This window comes from Enhydra lutris, unplaced genomic scaffold (genome assembly GCF_002288905.1).
Source record: "Enhydra lutris kenyoni isolate GAN:26980312 unplaced genomic scaffold, ASM228890v2 scaffoldscaffold26, whole genome shotgun sequence".
Classification (NCBI taxonomy): Eukaryota; Metazoa; Chordata; class Mammalia; order Carnivora; family Mustelidae; genus Enhydra; species Enhydra lutris.
The window spans coordinates 26,611,980-26,628,993 of NW_019154110.1; the positions used below are offsets into that span (position 1 = coordinate 26,611,980).

At 56.5% G+C, this 17,014-nt stretch overlaps 1 protein-coding gene across 1 annotated transcript; it reads right to left on the bottom strand.

The window, feature by feature from the left end:
- Positions 1 to 10,377: 10,377 nt before the first annotated feature.
- On the bottom strand, positions 10,378 to 16,728 carry LOC111151517 (prolyl 3-hydroxylase family member 4 (non-enzymatic)). Its single transcript, XM_022509556.1, has 8 exons — positions 16,249 to 16,728; positions 15,781 to 15,933; positions 15,515 to 15,686; positions 14,552 to 14,680; positions 13,492 to 13,637; positions 12,755 to 12,838; positions 11,129 to 11,273; positions 10,378 to 10,815 (listed from the first exon to the last, which is right to left on the bottom strand). The coding sequence occupies exons 1-8, from the start codon at positions 16,726 to 16,728 to the stop codon at positions 10,793 to 10,795; spliced, it is 1,332 nt and encodes a 443-aa protein (XP_022365264.1). The 3' UTR covers positions 10,378 to 10,792.
- Positions 16,729 to 17,014: the final 286 nt, after the last annotated feature.

The following is a 17,014-nucleotide window of genomic DNA, read 5'->3' on the forward strand; positions in this document are numbered from 1 at the left end:
TCGCCCCCTCGAAGCTCCGCCCCTAGGGAAACGCCCACCCGCTGATGAGGGTTCACTGGCTGCCTCCTCTGACAGTCCCGTCGAGGGGTGGAGCCTCGCGCCCAGTCCTCTTCCACCGCCGCCTCTGTTTATCCGCTGGCCATTGGCCCCAGGGACTGCTGGTCGGCTCTGGGGACCGCCTCCAACTTGAGGTTTCATCCTCACTCCGCACCTATTGGCAGATAGAAGGTTACTTCCTCCTGATTGGGCAAGGGATTGTCAGTAAGACTAAGGAAACAACCAATGGGAAGCATGGGGTGTGTCTTGCCCCACCCTAGCTCTGAGCAGGTGAGACTCATTACTCTCCCCTTCCCCCTACCTGTCCAACAGGTGAGTCAGGAGGCGCCATGGGAAAGGACAGACGCCTTCACAGGCCAGCCAACTCAGCGTCAGGCATGATGCTTCTTTGGGCTTATTCACCCTTGTCACAGAGGGATAATAACATATTTGTATAGCACTTCATAGGCTTTTTTTTCTGGGTTGGGATTTTTCCCCCAAAGACAGACTGCTCATGAGATTTCGAATTAGAAGGCCTGGGTTTGGGTTCTGCCACTTAGTATCTACATGATCTCAGCCAGTTACCTCATCTTTCATCCTGTTTCTCTTCATCTGTAAAATGGGTATATTCGCTGTTTCTGTCTCATGGGGGATGCAGGAATAAAATTAAGGTTTCTGAAGTCACTTGGACAACTGCTAAAAGTTAGAATTTAAAGATAGGGAGGGGTTTATTTAATTTTCATGACAATTCTGAAAAAAAATTTAAGACAACAAAATAAGCATCATTTTGACGATGGGGAAGCTGAAATTCAGAGAAGTCACAAAACAACAAAGTAGCATATCCTACACTAGAACCCCTTTCTTCTCATTTCAAGGCCCACCAAACGCATGTTCTCCTGGTGGAATAACAGCATAGACATAAATGGTAAAGCAGTGGGGAGGGGTGGGGAGAAAAGAAAAAAAAATTCTGGGCAGAGACAGAAGAGCAATGATTTGGGACAAAGAAAGAGAAAATAGTGGTGAGTTTGGGGAAAAATCAGGCATCAGATCGAAAGGAAATCAACACAAGCATAAAAGAAATGGGGCAGCAGCCCTCTCAGTGGTGGAGGATCATGGGTTAGTTATCAGAAAGAACTTCCCAATAGGCAAGCAAGTCAAGAAGACAAGGTTCTTTCTGTTCTGTTGGTAATGAAATGGATGCCCATTTTCATGGATGTTCGATTTGCTGAGCTTACCACGGATATTCATTCATCAGCACTTAAGTATTGAGCACCAACTGTATGCTCAGCACCAGATGAGACCCTGGTAACACAGAAAATCAAAATGATCCCAACCCCCGAAGGGTTCCCAGAGAGCTAAGTGTAAACAGGTCATCTTAGCCACTCGGAGTATGTGGGAATTGGGGGAGTAGTTGTCAGGAAAAGGTCCTCCCTCAAACAAGTTCTATAGTCCCAAAGCTAGGGCCTAGGGTGGGCTGGGTGAAGGCAACCCCCCAGTATCCTTGACCACTTTCCCACCAGAGAAAGGAATGGTGGCCAAAACAGTCTCACTTCTGAGGCTAGTGCCATCCAGGAAGCCTTCCTGGAGGGGTTCAGGGAGACATCAACATCCTTAACCAGACATCATTCCACATGCCAGGGCCACTGCCCTTTACTTAGTTTCCTTGACTCCCCCTCCTCTTGCTTTTTTTAGTATCTTCCTCCCTACTTATCCCTGCTCACCCCTCCACCTGCTCCCCTCAACCCCCAGCCAGGTAGAACAGTAGCCAGCCCTCAGCTTGGGAGGAATAGAGCTGCTCTCCCCATTCCCTGCCCACCTCCCCACCCACAACCCTGCACACAGACACACACACTTCCCAGACCCGAGCCTGACTTCACTCTTTTCTTCCTCTCTCTGCATACAGGCTGGTTAATAACAGAGGAGTGGAAGAGCCTGGTGGAATAAAGGGGCACAAATAGGGCTTCAGAATAAAGCCTGTGTGTGTGTGTGTGTCTCCCCAGAATGTTCCCCTGCACGTCAACCTGGGACAAGCTGCGACATGCTGGTCCCAAAGCTAAGCATTGGGCTGGGACTGGGTGGAGGCACCACCCAATGCAGCAGGAAAGACTTGAATAAGAGCTATGACTCTTCCCAGATCAAGGGATTTCAGCACATTTATTATGCACCTACTATGTGCCTGCCTGCCAGGCACTGAGGATTCATCCATAGGATACAGAAAAGAATCAGAAAATGATGTTTACTACCATGAGCTGCCTGGGTAGAGGATTTGGTCTCAAGGGTCAAAGAGGTGCCTAGGGACAGGGATGAGAGTCACTGTGGCCACAGTCTCCCCGATAGCTTGAACTTAAAGCCACAGGAACATCCTACCTAGGCCCCTTCCTCCAAGCCTTTAAATAAATAGAGACCGCCCACAGCCGGGTCCAGGATTTCTCTCTTTGACAAATCTCCCAGAAAGGTGCATCTCCAGCCTCCCTTATATGAATACCCTTGTCTCCTTTTATTCTAAGTTCCTTCTTGTGTCTAGCTTCACTTCGTATTCCTGAATTTTGAGCTCATTTCTCTTGCCCAGCGCTCAGGGGAAGCAGAGTTCTTGGGCCATGAAGAACACAAATGGTTAATACAACCTTGCAGCTTTCTGGGTTGGCAGAGTAAAGAAAGAAAGGGCACCAAGGGGCTTATCCCCAAGCTGCCCTAGAGATGGAGATAACCAGCAAAGAGGAGTATGAGGAGGGTCTGATGTTGGGGTGGGGGAACTGGTGGAGACCAGGGAGGTGCTTCCCTGTGGGAAGGTGAACAACGGGCAGGCTGCTCTCCTCGGCTCATCCCTGCAGGCCTCTGGGCCATATAAGGAGGCGGAAGAGATACTGTTGTCTTCCATCTCAGGCCCCTCTCTGTCAGGGATTTAGATGTGCAAAAGCCACACACACATACACACACAACCATCTGTACTCATACCTCCGGGATATACACTGATGGGCCCAGATTCAGACACACAAATGCCAGGCACGTCGGCACTCTCTCCCCAGCACACACACACACACACACACACACACACACACACACAACCCCTTTCCTTCCTCTTTGACCCAAGGTGGCCGCAGGGATGGCCACCTCTAGAAAGGAAGATGGGGTAGGAGGGGCACCTGGGTGGTTCAATCAATTAAGCGTCTGACTTCAGCAGGTCGTGATCTTGGGGTCCTGGGATCCAGCCCCACAGCAGGCTCCCCGCTGAGCAGGGAGTCTCCTTGTCCTTCTCCCCCTGCCCCTCCCCACACTTGCGCTCACACTCCCTTGCTCTCTCTTTCTCTCTCTCTCTCAAATAAATAATTTTTTTAAAAAATCTTATAAAGGAAGATGGGGTGAACAGATGGGTGACTAAACTTCAGGCTGATGACGTTGCCTTTCCACAGCAGGAAAGAAACTGACAACTGGAAGTTATTCCTGGGGGGAGCAGACGGAATCAAAGGCAATGCAAAGAGCCAGAGGCATTTTGCAAACGGCCTCCTCTGGGCCCTGGCGCAGAGCCATCTACAAGCCTGGGGAAGGGACCTCTGTCCTGGTCCTCCCACAGGGTGTCGGGGAGGATCCCTCCATACAGGAATAAGGGGAGGAGTCTACACAGTGTTCATACTCTCCCCTTTGAGACCACACTATGGATGGGAAACTGGAATTCCCTGCCCAGAGCTGACCCTGCTTTAGAGCCTGTGGTTCTTCTGCTCTGGCTTTTTCTCCTGAGAATGGAAAGCAGCAGCTAGTGTGTTAGGTGCACACTTGGGCCAAAGGGCGACAGGGGCAGGTATGGGGGAGGGATGGACGCTGCGGACATCCCCCTGGGGGATCCACACATGCGTGCTGTGAGTGGGGAGTCATGGGCGCAATGGGAAGGGGAGATGGCCCAGGGGCTGAGGTCGGGGAACAGTTATCCCCAGGCTGCTATGTTCTGAGAAGGAATCAGAGTTCCATTCTGGCCTTTCCAGTTGCTGTGGGGTATACTTGTCAAGGTAGATCTTACTTAGCAGTTTATTAGCTTGATCTGCGGCTCATTCAGAATGCTGTATGCAGGCCTCTATTTGCACTCTGGCCCCTGCTGCTGGTGTCCCGGTGGAGGGATGGCTCAGTGGGATCCCTTGGGACTGCGGAGACTCTGGCTCCCAAGCTCTCCTGGCAGGAGGTGGGCCAGGCCCTGCTGGTAGCAGGAGCGCAGAAAATGGTGCAAGGCCCCTGGGCAGGGGTTGGGGGGGCGGTGTTGGTGTTCCTGCTTTGCTTTTTGTACTGCCCTTTGTCCAGGGGAGGGGCACGGGGGGGGGGGGGGGCCAGAGACCGCCCACAGCCGGGTCCTGAGGGTGTGTGCCCAGCCAGCCCGGAGGGGGATGGCTCTTAATTACAGAGGTAGCTCCCAAGACATTTCACTGCAAAGCCTGTGGGCGGGGATGGAATGTCAGAAAGAAAACAGGGAGACAAGAAAACAGAGATAGGAGGGCCAGAAATAGCACAGGCCAGGGGTAGATACCAGGGGCTGGAGGTGGTGGTGGATGGAGAAGCTGGGAGAGGGTCAGGACCTCTCCAGAGAGTGACTACCCCCTACTAGGTACCCCCTTAGCTACCTCCAACCCCCACCAACAAGGTGTGATTCCAGAATTTTAGGAACGCAACAGGATGGGCTCCAAGCACTGGGATTGTATTCTTGAGATGTGCCTCCCTGGCTTTCTGCGCAACCCCCTCCCCCTGCCGAGAGTTTGGGTTGGGGGACGCAGCAGGGGGAACCTTGCCACCTGAGTCACCCCTCTCACTGCTCCTGGCCTGGGCGACTCCTGGAACAGGCTGACGCAGCTGAGGCCCCACCCGCCTGCCGGCGAACTGGGAGAGATTCCTGCCCTGATAGGCACCATTCTCGTGGAGGGGGTGCCCCTCCCGTGGCACACACGTGTGCAAGCGGGCATCCACACGTACACACACACACCCCTGACAGAATTTCTCCCCCACCTGTGGAGAGTCCTTGGGAAAAGGAAGAAGAAACAATAAGAGCCTCCTTCCTTGCATATACAGGGAAACTGAGGCTAGAACCAGAAAAGGAATGTCTCCAAGGTCACACAAGCAAATTCCTGGCACAGCTGGGACCTGAACCTTGTCTCCTGCCCCCCAGCTCACAGGTCCCACCAATCTACGTCGTCTCTATTTCAGCAAAGTTGGGGTGCCGTGTATGTATTACAGGGAGATGAGAACCAATTTTGTGGGAAGTCACCTTGCGGTTGTGACTTCAGGAAAAAAACATCGGGATTCGAGAAAGGAGGTTGGGGGGCCAGGGGGCCTTGCTGGACTGTCCCACCCTCCCCAGGGCTGGAAAATCTCGGCTTAGGAGGGCACCATCCAAAGCCACAGTCCGTGGATTTCGCAGAGACCTTTCCCCCACCTCTCCGGACTCCAGTCTCTGCTCCCCAGACTCCAGCAGGGCAGGATCTGCGGCCAGGGCTTGGAGCCCCCACCCCACCACCTGCTACGTGAATCCCTTCTTCCCCAGTCCCATCTGCGGCCACCAGGGAATTTGAGAGTTGAGATCCCTGAATATTTCATCGGCACCTCAGCCTTCAGTTGAAGCAGCCGCCAACTTACAGCTCATGGATAATTTATGGCGCCGGCGGGGAACCTGGAAGTGGTGAGGGGGAGGGGCGGGCAGCGTGGGGGCGGGCGAAGCCTGGATTGGGCGGGCGCTGACGGTGCTGGACAGAGGCCAGGTTCTCTGGAAGTTTGCGTGTGTGCGTGTGTGTGTGCGTGTGTGTGTGTGTGTGTGTGTGTGTGTGTGTGTGTGTGTGGGAGGGTGGCGCTCCAAGGCCTGGGACATTTCCATTTTTGAGGATACCAATGTATTACCAAAAAAAAAAAAAAAAAAAAAAAAAAAAAGGCAAAAACCCACAACCACCACCAACAACCAGGTTCGTCAAAATAATTGTGCTAAAGGTTAAAGTCATGCGACAAGCATTTTCTGACTTCATTCCTAACCCTGTGTCTCTGTAACTGTGAGCATAACCTCATTTGGAGATACCAAAAGCTTTTTTTTGTTGTTGTTTATTTTAAGATTTTACTTTTAAGTAATCTCTACATGCAATGTGAAGCTGGAATTTACAACCCCAAGATCAAGAGTCACCTGCTTCACAGGCTGAGCCAGCCAGGTGCCCCCCAAAAGCTTTTAATGGTATATCCTTCATGGCTGTGAGGTCTCTAAAAGGCCCCCTGCTCCCCACACCCACCAGGGCCAGGGAGAGAGGCCAGACTCGCCACTCAGACTGGCGGGACTGCGCTCCTTCCTTGCTTCCTCCAGGAAGACCACAAGGATTTAACCAAGGGGTCAAGGGAAAAGGAGGGCATCTCCCGTGGCAGCTATTCACTGTGCTCCAAGAACATAATATCCCACTCTTCTAAAAGGAAGGATGAAAAAGGTGATCCCAAATGGAAAATGTCAAGTTCTCCTTGACTCTTCATTGGGAGTGACTTCCCTTAGTGAGTTCTTCCCCAGATTCAGAGGATTAAATATATGTGTGTTGGGGGAGATGGTAAGAAAGCAGGCATGTTCTCCCCCTTACCTCAGTTTCCCCACCTGAGTCATGGGTGTGAGAGGCACTCCCACCCCAAGGGCTGACTGGGGGACAGAAGAGATGCTATCCAGGTGCCTTGGCGCCTAGTGGGACCCAGGCTGGTGGTGATTACAGGTGATGCGTCCACAGGGCGGCCTGGGGCTGGCTCTGGTGGGCAGCCCCAGGCCCCGACATACTCCCACCTAATCCCTGAGTCATCATGGGACTAAGCCAGGCTTCTAGCCTCTCTGAGCCTCAGTTTCCCCATCCATGAAGGTGGGGCCATCTGCCAGGGCTGTCCTTGGAGAGGAGTGGGAGAACTGGATAAAGACCCCAGAGTGGGGACCTGCAGTCAGATTATGCTGCTGTCGCTGGTGCCAACACAGGGAAGGGGTTCTTCTCTGTCCCCAGGGGAGACCCTACTCTCCTGGAGAAAGGGGAAAACCAGGGTGAGACTTTAAGAACTATTGCTCAAACCTAAGGGGGGATTTCTTCCCTTAGAATTTTCTGGAATTTTGGAAGAGGCTGTAGGACTTTCCCCCTCCACTGGCCCTCACTTCTCAGGATTCAAGAAGGTGCTGGTCTAAGTGACCCAGGCAAGTCTGTCCCCAGGCTCCCTAACATGGTCTGGATTCCACCAAGCTGACAATGGCGGGAGGTGGGGGAGGGCAGACTCTGGAATTGGGGCTGAGGCAGAACTTGACTGCCTGCTCTTCCTTGCCCCTGCCTACCCCCTTCCTCCCTCCCTTCTAGAACTCCTTGCCTCACTCAGTAAGCTGCGGCAATGTGGGGGCTCTGTCCACATAGCTGGCTCCAAAGCCAACACCTCTCTCTCTTTTCTCTGAGCAGCATCGATGTGGGGGAGAAGAGCCTCAAACCCAGCTCAGCCATCACTCAATCTGAGGAACCTGGGACAAGTTGCTTCCCATTCCTCCGCCTCACCTGTAGCAGAAGGGAACTGAGGCCTATGTCACGAGAACATTTAAGACCAAGTGCCCAGCACATGGTGGGTACTCAGTACACTGTAGTAGTGACATTTGCTTCAGGACGGGGTCTTTCTGGGTCCGGCCACCTCTGTGGCCTCTGAGCCTGGCCCTATTGTGTGAGGTCACCATGCCCAGTCCCTTTTAGGCCTTCCCTCACCTTCTACCCATTATACTACAGATGCTATGACTGATGAGGTGCTGGGTGGGGTGTTGGGGGGCGGGGTAAGGAGGGACCAGGTGAGACAGATGTGGAGGAGGCAAGGGTGTCTGCAATGGGTGGGGTTGGGAGAATGGACTAGAGGGCCCACGCTGGGACTCGGTCTCACCGGTTTGGGGACCTGGCCCAGCACTGGGGAGACGCTGGCATCAGGGAGAGGCGGGAGGGGCTGATGGTTGCCTAGAAGAGGAGAGCTGAGTAAGGGACACGGGGCTGCAGGGCCTGGGCCACAGAGCACCCCCTATACACACACACTCTGTCTCCCCACCACACACTCAGACATGCCACTCTCAGATGCACACTCTGACACACACAACACACTTCTTAAATGGCATCCCCTCAGCTCTCCCCGTTCCTCCTCCACAGCTCTATTTTTCTGATTTATCAGACTAACCATATAATTTATTTATTATAGCATTTATTGTTGGGGCGCCTGGGTGCTCAGTTTAAGTGTCTGCCTTCAGCTCAGGTCCAGGGTATCAAGTCCTGAATATGGCTCCCTGTTCTGCGGGGAGCCTGCTTCTCCCTCTCCCTCTGCCCCTCCCCACCGCTCCTGTGCTCTCTCTCTCTGCTCTAATAAATAAATAAAATATTTTTTTAAAGATTTTATTTATTGGGGCGCCTGGGTGGCTCAGTGGGTTAAAGCCTCTGCCTTCGGCTCAGGTCATGATCTCAGGGTCCTGGGATCGAGCCCCGCATCAGGCTCTCTGCTCAGCAGGGAGCCTGCTTCCCCCTCTCTCTATGCCTGCCTCTCTGCCTACTTGTGATCTCTGTCAAATAAATAAATAATCTTAAAAAAAAAAGATTTTATTTTATTTATTTGACAGAGATCACAAGTAGGCAGAGAGGCAGGCAGAGAGAGAGGGGGGCGGGGAAGCAGGCTCCCTGCTGAACAGAGAGCCTGATGCGGGGCTCGACCCCAGGACCCTGGGATCATGACCTGAGCCGAAGGCAGAGGCTTTAACCCACTGAGCCACCCAGGCTCCCCTAAGTAAATAAATGTTTTAAAAAAATAACACCCATTGTTTATCACAGGTCTCTCTGCTGGAAGGAGAGCTCCGTGAAGGCAGGGTCCTTGGCCTGCTTTGCCCACTATTGTATGCCCAGCACCTACACCGTGCTCAGCACATAGTAGGTGCTCGATTAATATGTACTGAGTGAACCCCTCCAGAAATACATTCATGAAGGCACACACTCTCCTGGCCCTGCGTGCAGAAACACGCTGGGTCCCTGTGAAACTGCCACAGACATTCTCAGACGCGTGCACGGAGGCCCAGGCTCACACCCAGACCCACACATCCACGCAACACGCGAGCACACAGACTTTCTTGCTCCTGCACTCACACCCTCTCAGACTCACACCCAGCTGTCCAGATTCCAAAGCTCCTACTCACAGCAGGCACGCTCCAGCAAGTCCCAGCTCCCCACCCTCTGAAGTGCCAGCCCCTCCCAGAAACAGGGGGCGGGGCTTCCGTGGAGGCTGACGACACCGCAGTTCCAAGGGGGTGCGGAGGGGCAGGCCAGCCCAGGCACCCACACCAGGGAGCTCTGACCAGAGGCTCCCACTGCAGACCCACCTACGGGAGAGAGGGAGTGAGGTCACCGGTGCCTCCAGGGCTGGAGACTGCTCCAGACTGACTCTGGCCTTCTTATCCTAGTCCCCACTGGAGACCCAGGGGCGGGGTCTGGGGTGAGGCAGAGAGTCCTCCCGGTCACAGAGCTGGGGAGGGCCCAGGCCAGGTCACCTGGCACACCTGTGGGGGGAACAGGGGTGAGGGCTTCCCAGCATCAGCTCCACCCTCCGGTAGGAAGAGAAGCTTCCTACATCACCCTGCCCCCTGGGAGGCCTGAACCATGGGGAGTCGCGCAGAACTGTTATCTGCCTGGCCCCAACCCAGGGTCCCTTTCCGGAGAGGCCTCTTTTGTACCCTCCCCCACGCTGGACAGTGGGAGAGGACATGGGAGCAGCACAGCACTGAACAGCCACCTGGAGACACCCTCGTCTCCGCACCTCCAGACTCTCAGCCCCCTAGAGCTGATGGGAGATTAGGCAAGAGGATCTGGCAGTTCCACCGCCACCACGAGGTCTCAGGTCATCAAACTGTATCCCTAGGGCCCCTCTGGCGCCGGAGATGGAGCCCCATACTCTGCTCAAGAATGGGAGACTGGACATGCTTGCTCATACCCTCGAGCACTTGGGTCAGGAAATGCCTAGAAAGTAAGAAAATGGAAATGTCCTCAGCCCCCTCCCCATGCTCACCACACTCCCCGGGGGAAGCAATGCTGAACCAGGAAAATATAGGACATCCCATCTTAGAAATCTGAAACCACACCTTCCAGGGACTGAGGTAGGAACTGCGTGCTCACGCCCCCTGGTGGGCGGATCTGCAATTGCACTCTGCTCTCAAAAAAACCCAACAACAACCAACCAACCCTGCGCAGGGTTTGACGCCAAACTATTTCCCCCTTGCCCAACCCATATTTACACAGGAGGGGAGATGGACGCAGAGGGAGGGAGGGAAGGACGCGTACCCTCAGCCCAGGGGAGACAGGACTCCAGGTACTGCGGTTCATTCAACAAAAAACATTTATTGAGCACGTGCTGCCAGTGGGCCAGGAACCACTGGACTCCTGGTCCAGTGCTCTTTGTGACACCAGCTGCCCCCCTGCGGTCTCAAATCCAGGCTGAGATACAACTTGGAGGAGCAGGAATCTTCTCCTCCAGGAGACTGTCCAAGTGAGGAGAGCACCGGGGAGGAGGACCGGCCGTCAGCAGCTGGAGCACCGCCGTCCTGTGGCCCAGAGACCAGGCACAGGACAGACCTGGGGAGCAGCGCTCACAGCTGGGGTGGGATGAGGCCTGGTCAGCTATGTCCGTTTTACATTTTTAATAAATAGTTCTTGCTGCTGCCCAGGCTGGTGAGGGCGGTACCGCTGGGCCCAAGTGTCCCCAGCTCTCGAGGGGTGCAAGGCTGGCCCTCTTCTCATGCTAGTTCAGGCTCCAGCTCTGGAAAGGAAAGGAGGGAATACCAGGTTAGCCTCCCACTCGCTCCCAACAAGCATCTGGGTGCTGTCCTGCAGGGCGGGAGACAGGCAGGAGGGGGACTCCCTGGGGCAGGTCTCAGCTGGGTCCCCACTCCAGAGAGGATGCCACCCCCCTCACATACAAGGTGGGACAGGGTTGGCTAACAAGCTAGAAGTCCCCAGAGGAGGGGTCCCAGCACCCCAACTGCCTCTGCCGCACAGTACGCGGATCCTTCTGGGGCCAACCTCCAGCCCAGGTTACAGCTCCACCCTCCACCGGGACTCGAGTCACTGACCGGCCTCTGCCTCATCTCCCTTGGCATCAGGCTCCTGCCACCAGTCAGCATAGATGCTCTCCTCGTAGTCCCCCTCCCCCTCGAACTCGGCGTCTGAAGGCAGGTCCTTGGGCTCCACGGGTGACGCTGTCTCTTCCAGCTCCATCTAGAGCAGCCGGAGGGTGGGGAGAGAAAAAAGGTCACGACAGGTGCAAACCCAGACAGGTTCCTCTCCTGGATGAGCCCCACTCCTCCCCACCCCCTGCCACCATCCCATCTCGGTCTCCAAAGCCCCCATCTTCCCCAGTCTCAAGATTCCACCAGGAGCCGATCTGAGGGTTTCTCCCACACAGGGTCCCACTCCCAGACGGCTCCCAGAGCAGATGCTCCCCCAGCAGAGATTCAATGTCAGCTAAACAGTCCCTCTCCAAGGCCCTCCACTGAACCAGGAATTCCACAGCGAATCTGCTAGTCCACGGGTACCGTGTGCTCATGCGATTTCCTGGCCAGGAACACAATTACTGCCCCCCTACCACCCCGTGGCTGGATAATGTCTGGATAGCTCCCGCTGACCTCGCTGATGCCACACGTCAGCTCCAGGATGCAACCCTGGCCCATGAGCCCATTGGATCTGGAGCTCTCCCCTGGTGGCCCACGCCGACCTCTCCTGAGCACTGCTGGTGCCTCCCCAGCTAGACTGTGAGACGCTCAAGGAAAGTGCTGTGCCTTTCATCCCCTTGCCACAGCCCCACAGTGTCTGGCAAAGAGCAGGCCACGAATAAGAGTCATCAAAATGGCACCATTCACTGAGCACCTGTACTAAGTGCTTTCCACACTTGACCTCGTTTCATTGTCACCAGAACGGTGTGATGGGGGCATCATCTCCCCCACGCAAAATGCAGGAATGGAAGTTCAAGAGCTATTTGAGACTTGCCTGGAGGCTGCCCACCCGGTGAATGGCGGGGCCATGTCTAGCTGTTGCCAAGGCCAGGGTGCAAACTATGTCCCCCCTGCCGTGGTATATGATAAGTAGGCAGATGGGTGAGTGAGCAAAGTGGGTAACGAATATATCGGCCCCGAGCACAATACTGCACCAAAATTCAGACTCTCGAACCCTCATTCAGAATCAAGGTACCACCCTGTAGTCCTTCCTTCCTGGCATCCTGCGTTCCTTCATTCACCGGTTCATTCAAACTGTTTCCCAATGCCAGCTCTGTGGCAGGTGCTGTGGGAAAGCTGGGAATAAGGTGGTCTCCCATCCCAGAGCCCAATCCTCTGGGAGACTGGCTGGAGAAGGGGGCTGGGAGTGAGATGGGCCAGCACTGCAAATCACTCCAGGCCCGGGGAGGCACAGAGGGTCAGAGTTGGAACTGAAAGCCCAGAAGACAGAGCCAGGGCACACAGGGAGGGCTTCCTGGAGGAGCTGCCACTTGAGCTGGGCAGGGGAGTTGGTGGGAAAGACACATAAAGAAGGGGAGCATGAGAACATTGACTGGGGAGAGAGGAGGGACAGGTGAATCTCTCCTGCCTCACAGCTCCTCACAGCTGACTGCCAGGAGGTAGGGCTGGGCTTTGGCATAGCGGCCCCTGGGAAAAAGCTCAAGGGTTTCCATCATGGCCCAGCCTATAGAGCAGGGGGCAGCTTACCTCATCATCTGATTGCAGGTACGTATGTGCAAACTCCAGCAGCTCCTGAAGCTCAGCGGTCTGGTTGTGGTAGAGCACGGCCTCCTGAGAGGAGGGGAGGAAGATGGGGTAAGCCAGACCCTGCCGCCAAATGGGGGGGCAGCCTAGTTTTTAGGATCTGGGTGTTTCCACACTTTTTCAGCTCAAGGAGCAGGGGACAGGTATCAGCTCTCGTGCTGATGGAGAAAGCCACAGGTGCTTGGAATGTCCGGTTAAGGAGAATTCTGAGGGCTCTATTAGAAAGAATTCCCTAATCCATTAGCAATGTCTGCCACACCTAAGGAAATCAAGGGTGGCATCATGTGCCCCATGACTGTCAGTCTTGCCCTAAATTCCCAAGGGTTCCTTCGTGGGTCCAAGCTAGGGGATCCCTGGGAAGAAGGGCAAAAGATAGCAGAGAGAAGGACCAGGGTGGGGCGGAGAGCAGGCGAGGGGTAAGGAGCAAGATGGACAGGTATTTTGGGGCCTCCTACAGCCAGGAGTCTGTGCTGTCATGGTAGGTTGGACCCCTCCCAACGTGCAGGTGAGGCCACATACTCAGAAAGGATCAGGAAGGTTCCTAGGCCCATTCAGCTGGTGGGCCTGGCCCAGGACTCCAACCACAACCTGTAGTCTTTTTTTTCCCTTCCCATCCTGCCTTCCAAAGAAGCCAGGAGTTTTTGAATTGAACTGAGAGCGCCTCCAAAGGCCGTGCCCACCTCCCGGGGCTGGAAGTCCTCCTCCTGCAGGCCCCAGCGAGCCCGGTGGAAGCGGTAATACACCAGATTCTGCTGCATGACGCTGTCCTCAGGGTCAAAGAGCATGTAGCTGGCGGCGCTGCGGGCAGCCTGGTGCACGTCGTTCACTGTGGGCAAGACAGGAGGGAGGAGTAGCCCTGCACCTCCCCACCTTCAGGAACAATGTCTTCCTAGCCCATCCCCATCTCCCAGCTCAGTCCAATGCTCCCAGCTCCCCAGCTGCCTCCCAGATCTTCTGGCCACCTCACCCCACTCAAATAATAACGCAACCTAGAATGTACTGGGCCATGTGCCAGGCCCATGCAACTCACTGAAGCCTCATCGCTAGTATCATCCCCATTTTAGAGACAGGAAACCCAAGGCACAGAGAGGTTAGCTAGATATCCCAAACTCACAGCTGGAGAATAATGGCACTGGGGAATGAGAGCCCGGCAGCCTGGCCCTCAACCTATCCGCCGACTGGACCCATGAAGGGTCTCCCGGCCCCTTGGTCCTCATCTCCTCCAGCCTGACTCCAGCCTCCATCCAAATCCTGGCATCTTAGTATTGTAGGAACTCCGGACATCATCCATCCCAGCCCCAGCTGATGCCCAGGATGTCCCCCAGACAAGGAGAGCCATAAGTCCCCATGCTACTTATTATCAGCCATGTGACTAATGGCCCCTTGCACTGTATGAGCCTCAGTTTCTTATCTGAAAAATGGGTCCAGTCATGTCAGCTGCTGGGAGGTGGTGGTGGGGGTTGGTGAAAGCATCAAGTGAGATAAACAGACATGGCAGGGCTTTGTAAACTGTCAAGTGCTGTGTAATTGTTGGCCTCCTGGTCATTTACCCAAGAGGTCCCTGAATTGCCCGAGGGCTGCTCTGTTCCTTCCTACCCTCTCGCCCGCCCGCCACCCCCAGCCTCCCCTCCCATCACCCAGGGTCCTCACATCTGAGGGACGGCTCCCCATGACTGACACTCCCAGTGCAGTGCTCTCTCTTCCCCCTGCCCCCCATCCCAAGCCCACCAGGAGGCTCACACTTGTAGTAGGCAAACTGCAGGTAGTGATACATGGTGGCCACGAACTTCTCCACGAAAAAGCCGCCCACATTGGGGGTCAAGTTGGCCTCACAGTCCACCTTGCACTGCAGGGACTCTGCAAAGAGATCTAGGGAGTGGGAGGCCGAGGTGAGGAACCAGTGCTGGGCCAGCCCCTGCGATCATAGACTTTGCCTGAGTAGACTTCGCTCAGCATACGAAGGGCAGTGCTAAGGGCGACTTACCACCCCCCCCCACTTCACCCCCCCCCCAAAAACCAGAGGGAGCCAGGGCATTCTTTTTTTTTTTTTTTTTTAATTAAGATTTTATTTATTTATTTGACAGAGAGAGAGAGACATCACAAGTAGGCAGAGAGGCAGGCAGAGAGAGGAGGAAGCAGGCTCCCCGTGGAGCAGAGAGCCCGATGAGGGGCTCAATCCTAGCACCCTGGGATCATGACCAGAGCCAAGGCAGAGGCTTTAACCCTCTGAGCCACCCAGGTGCCCCGAGGCAGATGAGGTTTGGAGGTGGCAACTGAAGCCTAGAGAGAGCAGCTCAGGACAGTTCTTTCTGCCCCTGCTGAGGGACCTCGCAGTTAGGGACCCCCAGACTAGGAGTGATTTCTGGCGCCACAAAATGCCTTCTGCACCCACCACCTTCGCACCTTTGCCCTCTGCCTGGAAATCCTGTGATCTCCATGTCCCCAGATCCTTTGGGGATGTCATCACCTCTCCACACCCATGCCCACACCTGGGACAGTCAGGTCTGTAGCCTGTCCCTCTCAGCCAACTGAAGTCTCCAGGGGAAGGTTAACCCCTTACTCCTATCTGCCTACGAAGAACTTCCCAGGTGCTTCATTAAAGGGTATGGGGTGAATACTTGTGTCAATGGGCTTTAGTTCTGGGAAGCAGGGCCCTGTGGGTGAGCGGGTTGCCCACAGGGGTCTGCAGGGGTTGGGGAGTACCTGCTATGGCTGGGTAGAAGTCCTTGAAGTCCACCTGCTCGTGGGCCCCCTCGCAGCCGGCCAGACACCGGGCAAAGACGGCCAGGTATTCTGCCAGGGCGCGCTCCATGTCCTCCGCGCTGCTGCGGAAGTCCCCGCTGTTGTAGATCTTCACAGCCCTGAGGAACACGGCCTGGAGGGGGGCAGGCCAGGGTCAGGGAGGCCACCCCCCAATGCCAACCCTCCTCTAACAAGCGTTGGGGGCCAGCCCAAGCCCTCCACCCGACCTCATAGGGCTGCGCCTCCAAGTCTGTGAGGGGCTCCTCGGCGGCGTCTAGCAGCCCCCGGTAGTAGCTGAGATACTTGGCGGTGAGCTCGTGCTTCGGATTCTTCTGCAGGAACGTGTAGGCCGCGGCGGCCGCCTTCTCCAGCCGGTTAGCCTGCGGGGCGGGGACAGAGTGGGTCGGAAGGGCTTGAGCCCGCAGCCCAGAGCGCGTGAGTGGGCTTGGCTGTCCCGGGTCGTGCGGGCGACTCTGCTCCCGACCTGCCAGAACCCGACGCCCGCTCCGAACGACACGGCCCCACAGGGCAGGGGCGCCGGGGTGGAGGGGGCACCCCGGCTGCGGGCGGGGGTGGGGAGTAGGCGTGGTGGAGGGGAGCAGGCGAGGCGGTGGGGGGGGTGTGGACTCCGGGACTGGGGGCGCTGCGGGGCCGAGGGGCGGTGGGGCAAGACGGGAAGGGGGGACGAGGCCCACCTTGAACAGCGCGTAGTGCAGGTACTGGTAGGGCAGGCGGCTCTGGAAGTCGCGCAGCAGCTGGCGCGGCGGGTAGGGCACCTGGAAGGCGGGCAGCGTCCTCTTGCAGCGCCGCAGGCAGGCGGCGCGTTCCAGGACGTGGCCGAAGAGCTGCAGCTCGCGGGCCCACTCGTCGCCGGGGCCGCCGTCGGGGCCGAGCGCGGGCCCCGAGGGCGAGCCGGCGGGCGGCGCGGGGCCGCTGCAGTTGGCGTGGCAGAAGGCCTCGCTGTCCCGCAGCAGCCGGTGCAGCCGCAGCGCCGCCTCGAGGTAGCGCGCGCTCTCCCGCCAGCTCTCGCCCTCGTACTGCTCGAGCGCGTGCCCGTAGGCCGCGGCCAGGGGCATCAGGTCCTCGGGCGGGAAGCCTCGGAAGCTGTACTTCTCGTACTGCGCCGCGGCGCTGCCCAGCAGCAGCCACAGCAGCCCGCACGCCGCCCGCCCCATGGCCGCGCCGGCCGGCTGTCTCCCGGGCGGAGCAGGCGTCAGGGCCCGGCGAGCAGCGGGGAGGCGAGGAGGAGAGCCGGGGGGCGGCAGCCCGGGCCGGGCGGGCGCGCCCGCTGGGTCTTAGCGCCGGGCGCCGGAGGCCGGAAGGCGGGGTCGCCGTCTGGGCCAGCTTCCCGGAGGGGCAGAGTGGTGCCCGGAGTCCCCTACGTTGCCCGACGGGGGGGGGGGGGTGTCTTCCGCTTGACAGCTGGTAAGCGGCAGGAGGAACGCTTCCTGCAGGGATGGG